The sequence below is a fragment of the Leptonychotes weddellii genome, chromosome 6, assembly GCF_054177405.1.
Source record: "Leptonychotes weddellii isolate Sample4059 chromosome 6, ASM5417740v2, whole genome shotgun sequence".
NCBI classification, from domain to species: Eukaryota; Metazoa; Chordata; class Mammalia; order Carnivora; family Phocidae; genus Leptonychotes; species Leptonychotes weddellii.
Window position 1 is genome coordinate 95,196,292 of NC_138374.1, and position 20,725 is coordinate 95,217,016.

Sequence of the window (20,725 nt, forward strand, 5' to 3'; positions counted from 1 at the left end):
GTGAGACACAGCAATCACAGAAGGCCATATTTTTAAAAATTTAACAAACACCTATAAATTACTTATTGTGTACCTATGTTTACTGATGTTATCATTGAATTTAATCACACATGTATAAAATGTGATTTTTTTTAAAGCTTAAAAATAAGCAAGAGTAAATACATTGTACATATGTCTTGAAAAAAAAAGGAATAATCTTAAGTTTTGGAATAATGGTTAGTTACCTCTGGATGGGAGGCAGGGAGATGATACAGGAGACAAACAGTACTAGTGATGTACTTCTTAACTTACCTGGTCATTCACCAGTATTTATTATATTGTTTGATAACAGCCAATATTACATGGGTTAGAGTATACTTTTTTAAATGGTAAAATCATGATTCTTACACAAATACAAAATGAATACATGTCACGGTTTTATTTAAATCATTAAATTTATAAGGGAATCAGGAAGATACTGCAACCATTTCAGGAGAGAATTCAAAGTACCACACATACCAGATAGGCACTAAAGAATGCTAAAATGAATTCACACAGAGTTGCAACACTGGTCAGCTTCCATAGAGCATTATTAGATTTTACTGGACATAAGGCATTGGCATTTTTATGGACAGGAATTTGTATTATTACTAGTTTTCAAAAACTTACTGAGTTGTCAAATAGCTCAAAAAGCCCAGAAGACAGGACACCTGGTAATTTTTTTTGCCTATTTCAGAGTCTATCGTAATTTTTCCTGACACATGTACACTTTTATATGTGTCATATCTCATTAAAAAGAGATGAAGGATAAGGTAAGTTAAGTGGACTCGTCTTGTTTCTCTTTCAAGATGTTTGGGTTTTTTAATTTTATTTTATTTTATTATGTTAGTCACCATACAATATCAAGGTGTTTGTTACAGAGAGAGGGGCAGGGGTCCTCTCTGGAGGAGGGATTCAGATTTGAACAGAGGGTTACCTTGATTTTGTTTTCTTCAGGAGAGGTGTAAAGGTTTGCATTGGCTCCAGGAGGGGAGCCCCTGGCGGGTGAGACAGGGGGGCTAACAGCAGGGGCTGTAAAGGAGGCTGTTGGGATTACATTCAAAGTCACAGTGTGTATTTGGAGAGGAGAAAGGGATTCTTCCTGCTCTGAGATTGAAGGAAAAGCAGCTAAGCTAAAGGTTCATTTGAAGTCATATAAAAAAGAAGTTGAGAGTCTTTAAAGAAAAGGAAGTATTTATGATAGATGGTTTAGAGAATACCGTTAAGATTTCCTGAATGGAAAAGGAATGAGTAAGATGAGGAAAAGGATTTTTAGGTTGTTTTAACCACCTATTGTCAAAACACTGCACAGATTTTCATTTTCTTGGAGTGCAAAATAGAGCAACTACCTTAAATGAGTTTATAGTCATGAACAGATAAGATACAAGTACGAGAGTTTAAACATTTATATAAAGTCATAAAAATTACCAAGTAAATGGTACTATAGATACTGTATGAATTTATAACAGCATGTAGTAGAGAAACGAGGGCACAGGTGTACACTCTGAGCTCCAGCTCTATTACTAACAGTTCATAGCATTATCCTTTAATATCTGTGGACCTCAGATTCTTCACCTATAAAAAGAGGGGGTTAGACTAGACAGTTTCTAAATTCCTCTCTTGGAATCTGTGAGAAAACTAAAGAACAGTTGACACTGACCTGGATATAAAATATAATTGAGATGGACAGATGAGTCTCAGAAACAGTCAAGATGAAAGAAATGGCATGAGAAAAAAAAAACATAGGGCTTTTGTGGAAGGCGGTGTATATGGTACAGCAGTTGTGTTTTGTTTTTTTTTTTAAGAGTTCATGAATGTGGGGTAATGAGGTAAAAAGTAGGAAAGTATATTTTTCTCTTTAACTGTAGTTGTCTTATACACTTCACATGTGTGGCCTTGCATATCTAGAACTGGTAGTACCAAGTTATTTTGGAGGTTATGTTATTTTTGTTGGTACAGAGAAATGGGGCAGTGGGGTCGAGGCGGGAGGAATAGTTAACTTCAATTTGTAGTCACATACACGGTTTCAGAAATTTACCTGTCAAGTCTTCAAAACAAGACAGTATACAAACACTTCAATGCCATGTGAACTGTCCTAAAGCTAATCAGAGGTGCCTGGCTGGATCAGTCGGTAGAGCACGTGACTCTCAGGGTTGTGAGTTCGAGCCCCCACGTTGGGTGTAGAGATCATAAATAAATAAACTTTAAAATATAAATAAATAAAAACAAAATGGAATCATAAGAGAACATTTACAAAAACATTATTTACATGTCTGACCCCAGATCCACGGAATTCTAGGCCTCAGTGATTATGTTTTAATAAGGCTGTGGTGTATTAAATAACAATAAATCCTAAATACAGCATATATTAAAATACAGCTATAAATTAGCTTTTTTTCTTCTTCATTTTATCATACTCTTTCAAACTACAAGTAAAAAACACTCATTTATCTCATTTTGTTTCAGGTATCTATTTGTCAGATTTAACATACATTGATTCAGCATACCCATCAACTGGCAGCATTCTAGAAAATGAGCAAAGATCAAATTTGATGAATAACATCCTTCGAATAATTTCTGATTTACAGCAGTCCTGTGACTATGGTACGTTTCTGGGGAGTAATACTACACCATTACGCTGTGATTCTGTTGATTCATTTAGCTGAATTGATAGCCATTTTTCACACAGCAGGGAACATCATCCTAATATAAAGGAAAATATGATTGTTTAATATTTAGCCTCCTGTTTGAGATCTTGCTTTTAAGGAATTAAAGTATGTCTATATTTAAAATTTTAAGTTTTATCTTTTGCTTTTTGTAGCCACTTTGCTAACATAATTTATAAAATTATTTTCTGTTATCTTCCATCTCACTTGATATCCCTGATCTGTTATGTGAATAGTTCTTATATTATTCAGTTAGGGAAGGAGCTAAGACCTGTGATCCTTGTAACAACTGACTAGCTTTCTTCGGTTCATTATTGAATAAATAACCAATTTTTTGTTCAAGGGGTATTTTATGGAAACACATATGTAGAAAGTGCTTACACAAGCCCAGATGATGAGCAAAGGGGATGCATTTTTTTTTTAAATGTTTTATAATGTTTGAATGCTTTCAGTTTGAAAGGGAATAAAGATACCCTTATTGGTATATACTTTTAAACAGTGAGTTTACATTATCCAATTTATTTAAAATAGATTTGTCTTGGGGCGCCTGGGTGGCTCAGTTGTTAAGCGTCTGCCTTCGGCTCAGGTTACGACCCCAGGGTGCTGGGATCGAGCCCCACATAGGGCTCCCTGCTCTGCGGGAAGCCTGCTTCTCCCTCTCCCTCTGCCCCTGCTTGTTTTCCCTCTCTCGCTGTCTCTCTCTCTGGGTCAAATAAATAAATAAAATATTTTTTAAAAATAGATTTGTCTTAAAGCTATTTTATGTGCGTGTATACTTTTAAGAAAGCCTTAAAAACTTCCTAAAAGTGGGGGGGGGGTGCAGAGAGGAAGTTTATCAGATATGTGGGATTTTGTAAATGGAGCTGTTTGATTTTTTTTTTTTTTAAATATATGATCTGAAGAGAAACCAGAGTATGTTTGATGGTGGTGTTTTTTTTTTTAATCTATACAACCAACATGCAACTGTAATTTTTTAAATTACCATCAGTTTTACATTAAATAAAATCTACCTCAATAGTGTCCTTCTAGAGTTAATTTAAATTTTGGTGCCATGCTTTAAAATTCTGGTTAAAGATATACTGTGTCAGATAATTATTTATCACATTTTGCCTAGATATCCCCATGTTGCCTCATGTCCAAAAATATCTGAACTCTGTTCAGTATATAGAAGAACTACAGAAGTTTGTGGAAGATGATAATTACAAGTAGGTTGGATCTTCAAAAGTGGTTTGTTTAACTGTCCTGTCTTCTACCCTTTTGTCCCCATGTGTTTAAACATTTGAATTTTACATCGTATCATGCAAATGCCTAATCCAGGTATATGTTTACAGTGGTTAAAGTATTTGTATTTCTTTTTATTTTTTTATGTATTTCTTTTTAATCACTTGATATGATTGAGACAATATACAAATACCTCATCTGTTCTTTTGTTTAAAAATATTTCACTTTTCTCAAGTTGTTGAGAGCTGATGTTAGATCTAGTATAAATGTCTTCCTTTATATTCAAACATTGAATCTTTATGGAAATTCATAATTGAAAAATTAATGAAACTGTCTACAAATAGGAAATTACTCCTTTTGTAATGGTAATTTTGACACATCTTTGAATTTGTTTTTAATTGTTTTTGTGGATTGAGAGAATATTGAACCTTCTTACCTCTAGGGTAGAGACATGTCCAGCACCACACTTACCCTTTTCTCTATTATAGCAAGTCCTTTATTAAAGATTTTAAAAATCACTTTAAATTAAAAAAAAAAAATTTAAATCACTTTTAAAATACAGCTGCCCATTTCCTTCTCCTTGACATCCACAATTCTGCCCAAGGTGGGAAGGATTTTTAAGTTTTTACCCTTTTTATTTTCAATGGTATACTGTACATCTTAACTGCAGGGGGTTTTTTTGTTTTTTGTTTTTGTTTTGTTTCTGGTTTTTTTGTTGTTTTGTTTTTTTTTTCAAAAGATGGGAGGATAAAGCTCTTATTTCTCTTGAGGCTTCTGATGCTTCTTGTGACTTCATTTGTTAATTTCCAATAAAAAATATTTTTGCTTAGCTTTATTATGCCAGTTATTCCCAAGCTTTCAAATTTAACTTTGTGTCTTTCACGAATATTTTTTTCTAATAAAAGGAACATACACATACTTAACATTAAGAACTTTTCAAAGTGAGGGGCGCCTGGGTGGCTCACTTGGTTGAGCATCTGCCTTTGGCTCTGGTCCTGATCCCAGGGTTCTGGGATCGAGTTCCACATCGGGCTCCCTGCTAAATGGGAAGCCTCCTTCTTTCTCTCCCTCTGCCTCTCCCCCTGCTTGTGCTTTCTCTCTCTGTCAAATAAATAAATAAAATCTTAAAAAAATTAAAAAAGCTTTAAAAAAAACTTAAAGTGAGAGACTAGATTATTTTTCTTGTATGCTAGTGATCATCAACCTTCTTGTTCCATTTAAGTTTCAACAGTTTTTGAAGAATAAAGCTAGTACCAGTAAAAGGCTAGAAATTCTGGAAAATAACTAGAAATAACTTTTCTTTAAAGATTAAAGCTCTAGATAATATATATTAAATGTATCTAAAATTTTATTAATGTTTAAAAACACCTTTATTGGGGCACCTAGGTGGCTCATTAGGCATCTGCCTTCGACTTAGGTCATGATCCCAGGGTCCTGGGATTGGGTCCCGCATCGGGCTCCCTGCTCAGGGGGGAGTCTGCTTCTCCCTCTACCTCTGCTCCCCCTGCTTGTGTGCACTCTCTCTCTCTCTTTCTAATAGATAAATAAAAATCTTTTTAAAAATAAAAATAAAAACACCTTTATTGCCATCTTTTTCCCCACACCATAATATTGCCACTTTATATTTCTCTATCAGTTTTTATTATATAAAAGGTTGTTACATAGTAGTTCATTTGAAAATGTATGAGCTTTTTAAGGCTGCAGTTTTTTCATAAATCTGTTGTTGCCCTAGGTTATGAGCTTCCTGAGTTTGATGGTCTGTATCTTATATTTACCACTATTTCTTCCATCTAAGCTCTAATCACTGACATAGCACAAAACTCTCATGTTTTGTCCAGTGAGATACAGAAGATTATCTTAAAACTTAAAATATGATTGAGTAGGTAAAAATTTCTATATCTGGCTCAAACTTGTTGGATTTAAAAGAAGTTAAACTATTCAATAGAAGTGAAGCCTAAGAAATTGTTGCACAGTTATAGAGGATGGTAAATTTTTATTGACTGTGGTGAAAGTAAAAGTATTTATTTGAGCTAATTTTTACTTTGCTAAAAGGATATAGTAGCCAATTAAGCCATTAAGTCGTTTTAACTGTCTGTAAACCGATGTAAGATACCTTCATTTTTGAAGGAAAGCTGATGCTGTTGTACTGATTTTTGTTTTCATGAGTGGCTAGAACCAGAATAGCCTTCCCATTATATTCATTTTAACAAATACTTACTAAGCTTTTGCCATAGGTGAGTTATTGTGCTAGGTGCCAGGATTACAAAAACAAAATCTTGTTCTTGCCCTTAAGAAGCTCAGTCTCATACAAAACACAGCCACAAAACAGATGATGACAAAGCAGTTCAAACATTACTGTGATATATGAGATATGCCCAGGATGCTGTAGGAACGTAGATCTGGGGGGAGACCTAACTCAGCTTTAAGTGGGAAAAATGAGGAAAAAAGAAACATGAATGGCTTCAGGAGACAGTGTCACCTGAGCTTATTAATCTTAACAGGTGAGTCAAGGAGATATCTCCGCATAGAGGGTGAGGAAAAGTGTTCCAGGGGGTGGAATGATCCAAGGATTAGGGTGGGAAGCAGTGTTTTTGATTGGGGGAACATAAGTCATTTGGTGGTGTTGGGACATCAGATGGGAGACTAAAGAAGACAGTTTTTAAAGATGCAGTTGTGTTGCATGAACCTATTCAGTGTGCTGAGAATCATCATTTTAAGATAAAAGCTATTAAAATGATTAGAAAAAATGGTTTTTATGATGAGAGAGATTTAAATAAAAATGACACTGTCTATCCCAAGGTCTCTGTTTTTTTTGGCAGCTTCATCTATATAGGCAACCAGTATAGACACTACAAATGAATGCGTGTTTTTTAATCAGGATGAAAATCTTTCACAGTTCCTTCCCTTTAATCCTGAACATCATCTTTTTCTCAGTGAACCAGCATCACTGTTACTGAATGGTGTTTTGATGATGACATAGGCAGCCAACCTCTGACTTCACTGCTGTGCTTTAAGATGCTTCTGCTTTTTATACCACTGACGGCAGTGTGATGCACCCAGAGCTTCCTTTCTGTTCCTTTCTATTGCAGTTCTGATTAAGAAATTGTAGTTATTTTGTTTACTTCTGTGTCCTCCACATACTAAACTGTAAGCCTCAGAAGGGCAGGGATACCATGTCTGCCTTAGTCTCTGTTCTATTCCAGTGCAAAGAGCACAGTACAAAGAGTACAGTGCCCAACACAAAACAGGTGTTCAGTAACTCTTTATCAAGTGAATGAATTCAGTATGGTCTGTAGCCCAAAGTACTAAAGTAAACTGCTCTGTAGAAAGAAAAAGAGCAGAGTTCTAGTTCATCATATATCCGTTCAGTACTGCATTTTACACTGCCAAATAATTGGAATATAATCGTATAGAATCCCCTATGAGGTTATCAAGGAAATAAGTTGAGAACCTATAATAGATTTATCATGATGAATATCACTTGTATTGTGCAATTTCATTAAAAAACCCCAGTTGGTAGAATGCTTTCTTAAAAAGTACTAATATTTAGACAAATACTTAGTAATAATAGGCTTTGTGGACTATACCAAAGTATTTTCTACAACTGCTTTACTATCATATTTCCTGAAATAGTTTCCACTGATAGGGGTCATAATCTCTCTTTGCTGTGGAACTCAAAAGTGGATATATTATCCTAAATGGAACTTAAGTTAATAAACTTAGGCTTAGGACAGGGATTTACCAGGAATTTTGCAAACAACTTTTTTATTATTCAAGATCTTTTAAGAAGTTGAATTTGTTGTTTTGGGGGATGTTTTGGAAATTTTCAGTGCTTCAGAAGCCATTTATCCATCCAGTAAAGATTCTAGAACTAATTTGTGTAATACATTTAGTAATGTACATGAAAATTCCTGAATTTGTCAGGTATCAATATAACCTCAAGTTAAATCACTTTTTAGTCCTCCATCAAATCTCTTTAAATGTGTTGAACCATTTGACAACATTAGGGTAGTTTAGGGAGATTTTTCTGTTTTTAAATATAACTTTTTAAAGTTTTTTTCCCTCCCTGATATTTCCTAGAATAACTGTAAGATATGCTTTGTATGAAGGAGATGAGATGTACCATTATTAAAGATTGCTCTTGAAAAAATATATATAACATTATTTTATTAAAATGCTTAATTTTTTCCTGAGGAAATACATAATTTTAATATTATCAAATATTAATCATTTTATATGTTTTGTTTCTTTTTAAAATTCAGGCTTTCGTTAAAGATAGAACCAGGGACAAGCACACCACGCTCTGCTGCTTCGAGAGAAGATTTAGTAGGTTAGTGCATAGTTTTTTCTGACTACTGAATAATAAATCAGATAACCTAAAAAGAAAGAATATGCTCCAAAGTAAATAAATACTTAGCACATTTTATAATGCATGTAAAAATTTATTTTTGGTGTTAAAATATATCACTTCTTTGGATTTTTTCATTTGTTTTTTAATTAAGAAGTTTTTACTTGGAGTATGCAGTAATGTACAAACTAATTAAGGAAAATAGATACAACAAATGAAAAATAGATAAGTGTTTAAGAATATCTGTTCTTTTTTTTATTAAGAATACACTGTCCTGGGGCACCTGGGTGGCTCAGTCGGTTAAACATCTGCCTTTGGCTCAGGTCATGTTCCCAGGGTCTTGGGATAGAGTCCCACATTGGGCTCCCTGCTTAGTGGCGAGTTGCTTCTCCTTCTACCCCCCCACCCCCACCCCTGCTTGTGATCTCTCTCTCTCTCTCTCTCAAATAAAATCTTAAAAAAAAAAAAAAGAATACACTGTCCTGGTCAATGAAGATTGATTACATGATTACATTAAAATTTCTGTGGTCTGAGTGGAAAATTTTACTGATTTGAATATAGAAACCAGTTTTAGTAACATTTTAGAAATTTCACTCTAATACTGGGCCAAGTACTGAAAATAATAAAAAATAGTCACAGTCCCATAATTTACCTGTTACATTATAATGGGGGTAATATATGCATACCACACATAATTAAAAACATAAAATTGGAGAGAATTGTTCATTATTTAAGAAATTATTAATAAGTACCTTTTTTTAAATTTCAAAAGCAGACTTTGGCACTAAGCTTCATAATATTACATACCCTGTAAATATTTGGAGGCCCATCCAATAAGATGTGGAGGAAGCAAGGGAACAAGCCATGATGATATCTAGGGGAAGAGTATTATAAGCAGTGGGAAACATGGCAGTCTGAATCTCTTAAATTTGCTTTTGTTTTCATTGTTAAAGTGCTATTTTGCAAATCTGTGTACTTTTCAAGTTCTGGTTTTTTAACTCCCGTAAGTCTGAACAGTGTCAATATAGATTGAAATTTCAGTTTGAATGCTTGACCTGCCCTACATGCTCTTTCTCCAAGAAGAAGCTGAAACTAAGAGAGAGAAGCAATGTGTAAAATTAAATGAGCACTGGGATGCCTGGGTGGCTCAGTAGGTTAAGCATCTACCTTCAGCTCAGGTCATGATCCCAGGGTTCTGGGATCGAGCCCCATGTTGGGCTCCCTGCTCAGTGGGGAGTCTGCTTCTCCCTCTCCCTCTGCCACTCCCCCTGCTTGTGCACACACTCGTTCTCTCAAATGAATAAATAAAATCTTTTTTAAAAAATTTTTAAAAAAATTAAATGAGCACTGAACTGGGACTCCTCTGAGCAATTAGTCCAGGCTTTATCTGCGAAGTGATATCCTGAGCCCGTCTCTTCTATTTTAATGTTCGGTCAGTTAAATAGAATTAACAATATTATTATCTTAAAATTTAAACCACGTTTTATATTTTTTATCAAGGGATTAAAAAGAAAACAATCTTTTGAAACAATATGAAAATTTCTCTCTCTCTTTTTTGCATTTAACTGCTAGGTCCTGAAGTAGGAGCATCTCCGCAAAGTGGAAGAAAAAGTGTGGCAGCTGAAGGAGCCCTGCTACCACAGACACCGCCGTCCCCTCGGAACTTGATTCCACATGGACACAGGAAGTGCCATAGCTTGGGCTATAAGTCAGCATTTTTCATTTTATCTTTCAGATTTTTAAGTTGTTTCCAGCTGGATTTATTTTCTATATATTTTATTGGTTAAACGTAGTTTTATTTGTATAACAGTAGTTTTTTTCCTGATTCGGTAAAATATTTTGTTTGCCTAGAAGCATTTAGTTTTTCCTTTACCTTAATTTGGAAATAAGCTTCTCCCACTGCTTACCTTTGGGGGAGATAAATGAACTATATTACAGAGTATCATCATAAAGTCAGGAAAGCAATATCCCATTTTCCTTTTAAATCTACAACTTTTACAGCAAAACAGTCATTGCTTGTCTTAATCAAAATAAGTCACCATAAATAAAGGTCTATAAAAATTACTCCTTTTAGGGCACCTGGGTGGCTCAGTCGTTAAGCATCTGCCTTCAGCTCAGGTCATGATCCCAGGGTCCTGGGATCGAGTCCCTTGTCAGGCTCCCTGCTCAGCCGGGAGTCTGCTTCTCCCTCTCCATCTGCCTGCCGCTCTGCCTACTTGTGCTCACTCTCTCTGTCAAATAAAATCTTTTGGGGAAAAAAAAATTACTCCTTTTATTCCTAAATATAATGAAAAGGAAGCTGATTTTTTTGTTTAACATCATTACCTTTGCAAGATCGTTTACTCAAAATGGGGCCCATAGTTCACCTTTGCCATGATTTTTAAAATAGCTATTTTCCGAAAGTAAATGTGAAACAATTTTTTAATGGACCTGAGACTCAAGATGAAATTAAAATATTATCTCTGGCCTGGTCTGGTTTCCTAAAATACTTTCCCTAAACTGTTAATTTGAGGCTTTTATGGTAAAATCTGTGTGTTTATTAGTATGAGAATTCAGAAGTCAGTTTAGGATAGCAGGTAAATGTTCTGTATCTTGCATCTTTAAGAGTATCTTTTATATCTTGAATTAACAACAATAGTAAAAGATATGAAAAATATTTCTCTTTGTTTCCAGTTTCATTCATAAAATGAACACAGCCGAGTTTAAGAGTGCAACGTTCCCAAATGCAGGGCCAAGGCATCTATTAGATGACAGCGTCATGGAGCCCCATGCACCATCTCGAGGCCAAGCTGAAAGTTCTACTCTTTCTAGTGGAATATCAATAGGTGAGAAATACTTCTCTGAGAGGATTCAATTTATGAAAATGAGATTTAAAACTCAGCTGGAAAAAAGTCATTAACCTTAATATACATAGAGAAAATTTGATAAAAGCAAAGTAGCAATCAGATACAGGATCATCTTACTAGTACCTACTAAAGTTAATAAATCATGGTGTTTTAAAAGCTGCTTAATAAAAGTTTTTGACTCCAAAAGGGGAGGCATTTGAGGCGTGATGGGAAAAGAAGGTGGACTGTTTGAATTGGTTACATCATGCAGTTTGGTTGTAGGAATGAGAAAAGGGGTAGAGTGGGTATACTCCCAGGTTCTGGATGATAGTACTATTGCCATGATAGAAAAGACCAGAAGAGCAAGCATTTGTGGGTGGTGAGGTATTTGTGAAGGATGACTGGGTTTGAGGAGTTAGGAATCCTGTTTTGGACATGTTTGGTCCACATGGAGTTGTCCGATAGGTAACTAAATATATGACACTTGAGCTCAGTGGGGTCAGGTTAGGTCTGTAGATATAAAGCATAGGAGTTCGCATATGTAGCATAGTATTTCAAGCCATGGGATTGGTTGAGGTCACCAAGGAAGAGAATGTAAATAAATAAGACATGCTAACATTTAGAGGTCTGTTTAATTATTTTTATTTATTTATTTTTTTAAGATTGATTTATTTTAGAGAGAGAGCACATGAGCAGGAGGGGCAGAGGGAGGAGAGAGAATCTCAAGCACACTCCGTGCTGAGCGCAGAGCCTGACACAGGGCTCGATCTCATGACCATGAGATCACAACCTGACCTGAAACCAAGAGTTGGATGCTTAACCTACTGCACCACCTAGGTGCCCCTAGTATTTTTTTTTTTAAAGAAGATGAGCCATCAAAGGAAATATGAAGGAGGGATCAGTGAAATAGCCATAAAAATCAGGGTGTGGTATCACAAAAGCCCAGTAGAGGAAGTATCTCCAGGAAGAGGGAAGTATTTAATGTATCACTATCAAATGCAAGAAAAAGAAAAGAAGAGAATGGGAATTGACCACTGCATTTGGCAAGATAGAAGTCATTGTGACCTTGATAAGAGTTGCTTCGTAGAATAGTGGAGTCAGAGCCCTGATTGGAGTAGATCGGAGAATGAGAGGCCAGGGAATAGAGATGAAGGGGACCAGAAAATCGCAACCATACTGGAAAGGGATGTGAGGTTGTGAGGAAAATCTGTTATTACTTCCTAAACTTCTTTATTTTCTGAATATTTTAAATGAGCATTATTTCTTTTGATTATTAGAAAAACCTTCTTATTTTTAAAAAGGAATAAAGGAAGAAAATATTTTCCTCTCTGGTTAAGTGCCAGGTTGCTCAGGGGCTAAGCCTGTTATTGTTAATAGGATCATCTCAATATTGATGCATAGTCAATAGAAAGAAATTCAAGGAGTTCATTTTCTTAAACAAATTGACTTCCTTAACCCTTGAGAGTTCCAAACCCTGTAAACAAAATTGATTTAGAGCTTTCCAGCACCATTCAGCAGTTTTTTAATTCCAAAGTGCAAATGATTATATGATGACAAAATTCACAAAATAGAAGACACGTTGGCCCCTCAAATACCTCTTCATTAATGCTATAAGCTGTCATTATGCAAATATCACAGTCAACTTGAAAACAATACGCAGAGTAATTTTGCAAAAGAGAAAAAGAACTTTCTTCCCATTAAACTAGTAAATTTGTTACACTATGGAATCTGGCATGCCACTTAAACCAAAAAATAATAATTTTTTTAAATTACAGCTCTCAATTAAATATATATAATATTTGACTTTTCCCCATCATGAATTTTATAATGATAATTCTTTATTTGTGGCTTTTACTTTCCACTGATGTTCTTTTGGATATCAAGATAGTTATTTATCTCGTTATTTCGTTCAGTTACAGTTAGTGTCTCAATATGGAGGCCTTTCTTTTAGAACAGGAAAAACTATTTTAGGGACACCTGGCTGACTTAGTTGGTAGAGTGTGCAACTCTTGATCTGGGGGTTGCGAGTTCAAGCCCCACATTGGGTGTAGAGATAACTTACGAATAAAAAATCTTCTTCAAAAAAGGAAGAGACTAATTTTTGCCTTTGTATTTATTTTTTATTTTAAGGCTGTTAAGTGGGTAATGTTAAATCCTTGTTTATAAATTAGAACATTAGACATAGACATTACCTTACATGGTTTATTGTTTTAAAGCTATATATTCTGGAAGGAAAGTATATTTATAACCATAAGTGGTAGATGTTACACACACACACACACACACACACACGCAGTTTATAATCACAAAAGGGTTTTTTCCTTAGCTGTAACTTTAATATACACTATCAGTCTATACCATGGAGATTTTGAGAAGGTACTACAGAGAAATTAACCAGTGCTTGGGATGGTGGCCTTTAACATTTTTAATGTGGTACAAACTCTTAGATAAGTCTTGCCTAGCTAAGAGAAGCATACCCAGTCTGAGTTTCATGCTTGTAGAAAAACTTTTATTTTCTACAAATAAGTCATACTATTTATGATTGATTTTCAGTCTTTACCACATAATGCTACAAATCAAAAGAGAATCTATAAGACCCTACCACTACCAACAGAATAGTTCCAGTTTCTCATCTGAACCACACAACAAAGAAAATTTTTTCTGTTACTGTTACTCAGTTTTTCCAAGGATAGTATATATATAACTAGTACCACTCTAAATACATAAACAAGGTTTAATCCATCACATACAATGCGTACCTTTTAGCATTGGAGTTTGTGTCTCTTATGGAACACTGGTATGAAAGGTCTGATAGACAGTTCAACTTGATATATAAGGGACAGATTAATCATCAGTTTTGTTGAGAGCCAGAATTATCTTTAAACTTTTAAATCAGTGTAAGCTGTTTTGGACTTTCCAAATTTATTCCCCTCAGTTTTTTCTTTAGCTAACGTAAAACTTATTTTAACTGCTATTCTGGCTATAAAGAGAAAGTTTTTAGATTGTTACAGCACGATTTTTTTTTTTTAAATTTAGGGATTCCATCCTGTTCTACATTGCCTCTGAAGGCAAAAATTAAATTTCATTAAGCTTTTTATCCTTAGGGTAGTGAAAGGTTTTAAAAGGAATACAAAAGGGAAAGTATAGCATGAACCTCTAAGAATTTCACAATTATATTGGTCTTAAATTTTGACAAAATTTTGAAATTTTGAAAAATTTTGTGCTTATGGTACATTCTCTGATGGTAGAAAATTGTTTATTAACATAATGAATCTGAGCTATAAGTAGTTCTACAAAAATGTCTTACGCTATTTTGTTATTTTAGATAGTCTTGTCAACCAGATTCCAACATACTGCAAATGAGCCTAGCAGCCAGCATTAATACTAGAATGAAGAATTAATATGTGGATGTTCACCCACAGATAACATGACTGTCATTTTATAAGTACAATTAAAGAATTTATTTTTAAAATATGAAATTTAAACTGTAATTCTGATGTTTTAAAAATAGAATAACTTTTGATTTTAGGTAGCAGTGATGGTTCTGAACTAAGTGAAGAGACCTCATGGCCTGCTTTTGAAAGGTAAGAATCGTTCATTTGAACTGCTTCAAGTTTAGTTTGTCTTCCTTAAAAGATAGGATCATATGCATATTAACAGGTAATATTTGTTACATGTCTCTAAGGCACTATTTATAAGCTTCCAACTGGTGGCAGAAATTAGCAGTTGATATTTAAGTCTTAGCTAATAAATACATGTTTATTTGGTGACTTGCCGTGTATTTGAATTTTAATACCTTTAAAATTATAAATTTAAAATCATAATAACCAGTCATAGTCAACTGAAATACTGTAAGTCATGCTCCCTTCTCCTTTCTTTATTACTTAAAGTTTTAAAAGTTGTCATCTGCCTACAGCAGGTATCATGCTATATTGATCTTCGAATGTAAGATCTTCTTAAAAATGTAGCCAAACAGTGCAAATAATTTATTTACTTAAATATCCATTAGGACTTTTATATTGTCTTCGACCATTTCAGTTCTTCCATTTTCATATTTACAGGATGCTTGACTCTTGCCAAAATAATTGCTCCCTTTTTTATATAAACTGAGCAACCTAAATTTCTAAGCAGCAGAGTGTCGTTTAGATTGAATTTTGAGTGCCATATTAAAATCGATGGAAATGAAAATAGTTACCTAACTCTGTATCAATCACTTTTTTAGTAGAAAACAATTTTATTAACTATCTGTAAACGATATTGGAATTGGTTAATTTCATGCTGTTTAATTGGAATATTCTTGTTCTTAATGAAACTTCATGAAGATTTCTCTCTGTTATGTGATTAAGATTTTATTTGTAAACCGAGCATTTCAAAGTACTCTTGAGCCTTTCTACTCTAGTTATCAGAGTTCCCAAGTCTTATTTTTTGTTTTTGGGGGGCCTTAACAACTTGTTTTTGCATACTATTTCTCTTCCAACTTTTATATTCAGTCTCTTTATTAGGGTTTGCCTGAAATGAGAAAAACACAAGTTGCCTCTGGCATGCTGTCCGTACAAGTGATTTCAGTTCTTTCCTTCCAGGAAGAGCATCATATGTTGATTATAGAGTGTATTGTAATCTTTAGATAAAAAACATGGATGAAAAAAATCATTTCTCAGTTTGCATGCGTTACAAAGTGAATAACCAGGATGGTGTTGTGTTCAGTAATCTGTCCTCATCCCAGCAGGTTACGTTTGAAGACAGTATTTAATGGTGTTACCTTCACATCTCAAAACGATAGATTTCTTTTACGACAAATGTTTTGCTTTGCAGACATTTGCAGCTAAAAAAAATCTGTAGTTGTGCCAAGTTTAAATCTGTGGCTCTGGGAACATTTTGAGAGCAAATTAATGCTTCCCAGCAAAATTCAGACATGGAATAATAAAAAGTAAATAAAGAGCTAGGATTTTTAAAATACTGCTTGTAGATAGTGAATTTGAAAATAGTTCTCTGAATGTTAAACATATCACCCTCTGTCCTTATTTTCTACAGAGACATCAAATATGTTGCTGCTTAAGTTGCTAAAGTAATGCTTTTTTGCTTTAAATAACATTTATCAACAGTGCTACCTTTGGCTTTTCCCAGGCAAAGAAGTGTTGGTGTTTCTTTGTGTGTGTGTTTATTTCCTTTGTTAAGTATTACATGCCATTTTGGATAAATAGTATCTCAGACCATTTTTATCGTTTATTGGCTTTATCATTTATTTCAGTTGTTGTGGAAATAAAATAATGCTTTTATTACTCAGCTTCTCTCTTTTACTGGTTTTCTTGGATTTAACGAAAAGGATAGAGAGGATGATATAGGTGTTTAGGCCACATTAATTTTAAGTTTACAGCCCACATTGCTTTTAGGTGTCTTCATAGGGACATATAATAAAAATGAGTTATTTATATAAATCCAGATATCATTTTTAAACTGGAATCCAAGAACTGGAATAGAAACAAAAGGATTTTTGAAGTATTATCCAGGTTTTGATAGTACTGGTTATAAATAACTCTAATTATTTTAGCAGATTTGTGAGAGCAAATGTATCTAAAATGTATGGTATATCCTAACACCTGTATTTCTAGAGTCAGTAGTAGAATAAAACATCTTTTTTTAAATCTGGGCTGCATGCTTAAAAGAAAGAGGAGCAACCACATACTGTCCTTTTGTAGAATTTAGAAAGCTGTATTACAGGAAGAAATTATTACATTGTTCTAGGTATTGATGATTGTGTGAATAAAAGCATATGTAATATATACAATTTATAATGGAATCCAACAGGAACAGATTATACCATTCTCTCGGCCCGGTGACACGAGTGGCACGAAATGGCCATCGAAGCCACGTGAAGGCCAGCAGGTACAATCCCCCTGCATTCAGGGGTCACAGCACTCCCCTCCGGTGTTGGTGATTGGCTAAATGGGTGTGATCTCACAGTATCTCTGTTCTTTCTCAACTAATTGGTTTAAAAATGCCCCCAAAAGCTTTCTTGCCAAGATTTAATCTAGAGATAAATTTGAACTTCTCTTTGAGCTAATTGCAGAATAATTCCAACTTGGTGGCCTTAGAACTGCACAGGCCTCTGTAATGCTGCTGGTTCTTGGATAAGCATTATTCAAAGGCTGCTGTCACAGCATTTACTTTGCTAGTAAGGCTCCATTCAATTTATCTTTGTTAAGAATTTTTCATATAAACTGCAGGACCTGAATGTAGACAAGTCTCAGTAAATAATGTTTGTGCTTTTAAACTCATTTTTGTTCAGTGGTTTATTAGTTAAACCAGGTCTCTTTCTGCACCATATTAGCTACGGAAGGAAATGAGAATGTTAGATTGATGTGGGACTGGAGGTTACTGGTAATGGGTAATCAGCCACTTCATAATACAGCACATACAGTAGCCAATTTCTGAAGTAAACTTTTTGTCAATTTGGTGTCTAATCTCTTTGTGTATACCCTGAATATAAATAGCAATAGCATGAAAATTCTAGTGGTCTCTAGGTTTTTAAGTCACTTTGAAGACACCTAAATAATCATAAAGGGATAAACTGGCAAACTTCAGTGCTCTTCCTTGTTGTAGGAATTCTGCAGATCATGTCAGATCCCCAAAGAATGGCAGATAATTTTATTAGTGTGTAGGTTTTAATTGACTTGTAGAAGTTATTGTTGTTTTAAATATAGGACCTTAAGTCAGTTGGGGAAAGATATTTAAATGTTTGGTTATCTTGTGGTGGTTTTCTTAAGATACATGAAAAGGAAATCTTGAGTTTGGGAGTTCTTCCTTCCTTGGAGAGCTGTTAGGTTATAATCAAACACTTATGCATTGATAGCATATTTTTAAATGTTATTAAAATTTATTGCAGTACACTAGTTTTTTAAATATGTTGTTATTGCCTATATTACTTCCCTCACCTATTTTAGAATTAAATTAAGCATGGGTTTTCTTTTTCTTTTCTTCCTTTTTTTGAGCTTCTGCTCTTTCTATTTTGAGTTTGTATGCTTAAATACTTTTTAACAAAAAGAATCCTCACCTTTCCTACCAGGACTTAAAGTATCTTAAGGGGAAAAAAGTTTACAGCAGTGATGCAAATGTGTCATGTTAAAAAGAAGGAAAAGTCTTAAATCCTTAATTTAATCTTCACTAAAGTGAATTACTCTATTCTTTCTAAATTATACTTGTTCAAGTATGTAATAAAGTGTATGTTTTTTAACCATCTGTTGACTTTAATAACTTCCTGATTAAACTTCTATGACAGCTTATAAATTTCAGCTGAGTAAGCCTTTATAATTGTCACTGTCTTCTAATGCTAAATACATGAACAAAGTTTTAAAACTAAGAGTAATTACATTTCATTTAAGTACCTGCTTTGTAACTGCTATACACGAGAGGTCTTACATGTTCTTTTCTTCATTCCATTATTATAGTTCTGCAGAATCAGAAGATTTGGCAGTACATTTATATCCAGGAGCTGTTACTATTCAAGGTGTTCTCAGGAGAAAAACTTTGTTAAAAGAAGGCAAAAAGCCTACAGTAAGATATTATCATATTATATTTTAACACACCTCTAAAAATAAGCAAACATATAGGACCCTAAAAAATATGAAAACAATGAAATAAAACCAGATGTATGGTACAGTTGAAATAATTGAAAATGCACATTTGCCTCACCGTGTTTCTTAATTTAGACTTCAGTTAGATCATACATTGAGGGTGTGTCCATCAAGGTGCTCCTGTACTCCTCTCTGTCCCCTAATGTAGTTCTTACACAAAACCATTTCTCGGAGAACCTTGAAAGTATATGCCATTATGAAATATTCTAGTAATAAGTTTAGGAAAAATAAAGAATTGAGAGTAATAACCCTAAAAAGTGGAATGCAACCAATTTTGTTTTGTCAGTCCTAAGTTGTTTATTTAAATCTCTGTAATGAAGTTTTGTTTTCCTTCGTGAAATAAAACCCAGATATTAAATGTCCTCCAAACCATTGTTATATTTTTTTAAGTGGTAGAAGTTTAGTAGCACAAAGCCTTTTTTTGTATGTAACATAGAAGTTTCTTGTTCCCCAGCAAGCAGTTTGACTGCTAAAGAAAGAAGACTTTGTTTTTTTCTTTTCTCAAATAATAGTATAATTTATCTAGTTTGGAATAAAAACTTCAGTGTGTATCCAAACTTAACACTTTTGAAGATATGAGGGCTTCTTAAAATGTAAAAATGGTTTACAGCTGAGCAGTCTGATTTTGCCGCTTACGTTCCAGTAAGCCACAGTTGAGAAGCCACACGAGGCCAGCTCGTAAAAACTAGGAGTCGCGTGTCAGTTGAGGCATTATGACACTCTTGTGTGTCAGATGCTGGAAACAGAGCAGCAAACAAGGTGAGGCACAGTGCCTGCCTTGTGCAAATGACATTCCAACGAGACAAATAGAAAGTAAGTCCTTGAAATAAGGTAATGGCATGGCAGGTGAGAGGATGAGGAGAGGTGTCAGCACGGCGAGGCATCTGAGCTGCTGTCTGAACAAGGCAGGTGAGCTAGCCGTGTGAGGATCTGAGTTCAGGCAGCGAGAAGGCCTGTGGAGCTGAGGTGCAGCAGGTGGAGGAGGTGAAGTCAGAGAGAACGGGTAGGGTTGCTTGGTGATGTATTAGGTGCGGTGTATGAGAGCACGTGACGTGAAGGTGGTACCTGGGTTGGGGGCTGAGCTGGATGAATGTTGGGAATGTTTACTGAAACAGGGAAAGTTTTTTCAAGAAAGGGCCGGTAAGTCTTAGCTAATTTCACTTTAATGTGCGTTTTAGGCATAGAAGTGGAGATGTCAGTTTAGCTCTAAAAAGTACAGGTCAGAAGTTCAGCAGAGAGGTGGTGGCCAGAGATGGAGATGTGGTTGTCGTTTGTATACAGATGGTATTTGAAGTATGGGACCAGGTGAGACATTATCTGTGAAGAAAGTATAGCTGGGGAAGAAAAGAGGGCCGAGGATAGAACTCAAGGTCTGCTATGAGAAGCATAGAGGAAAATGAAGGAACTGTTACCAGAGAAGCGCAGCAGTTAAAGTATTTCAAGAAGGAAGGAGTGGCCAGCCGTGTCAGATGTTGCTAAGAGGTTGACTGTGGTAAGAACAGAGGCTTTGGGATATGTCAGTGATCAGTGACCTTTACATCAGCAGCCTAACTGAAAGTAAGTTGAGAAAATGGGCAAGAGAGAAGTAGAGTCAGGGATTAGAGACACCTTGCAAGAAGTTATGCTGTGAACAGGAGCAGAAAAATTGGATGCTCTCTGATGGGGCAGAGGACGGGGCGGTGGAGGGATTTTCAAAGATGAGAGTGCTGTGAAGCCTCATTTGTGTAATGATGGGAGAGGGAGAGAAATCAAGACAGTGGAGAGAGGAGTAAATGACAAAAGCAGATTTCTTGAGGGAGTGAGAGATAGTAGGAATCTAGAGCAAAAGGAGGGTAGTTTCTCCTTTGATAAAAGCAGCGTTAACTCTTCTGTTGCAGCAGGAAGAAAGGCCAAGTAGGTGGGTCTACAAATAGATGGAATTGGTCAGGGAAGATGAGGAAGTCCTCACCAGATTTCACCTATTTCTCTCTGGGGAGTATGCAGTGCTATCATAAGGGGATGGAGTACTAGGTTTTG

At 35.0% G+C, this 20,725-nt stretch overlaps 1 protein-coding gene across 6 annotated transcripts in view; it reads left to right on the forward strand.

Moving 5' to 3' along the window:
* The window catches only part of RALGPS2 (Ral GEF with PH domain and SH3 binding motif 2), a 155,333-nt gene that overhangs the window by 117,061 nt on the left and 17,547 nt on the right, over positions 1-20,725 (forward strand). For 5 of the 6 annotated variants that reach the window (XM_081824675.1, XM_081824673.1, XM_031029020.2 and 2 more), the window contains 8 exons: positions 2,485-2,622; positions 3,799-3,889; positions 8,168-8,235; positions 9,826-9,961; positions 10,927-11,078; positions 14,608-14,662; positions 16,884-16,961; positions 18,524-18,629. In XM_081824675.1, coding sequence (XP_081680801.1) covers positions 2,485-2,622; positions 3,799-3,889; positions 8,168-8,235; positions 9,826-9,961; positions 10,927-11,078; positions 14,608-14,662; positions 16,884-16,961; positions 18,524-18,629 — 824 coding nt within the window. The remainder of the gene's footprint in view (positions 1-2,484; positions 2,623-3,798; positions 3,890-8,167; positions 8,236-9,825; positions 9,962-10,926; positions 11,079-14,607; positions 14,663-16,883; positions 16,962-18,523; positions 18,630-20,725) is intronic. The other variant, XM_031029021.2, reaches the window with a different exon arrangement.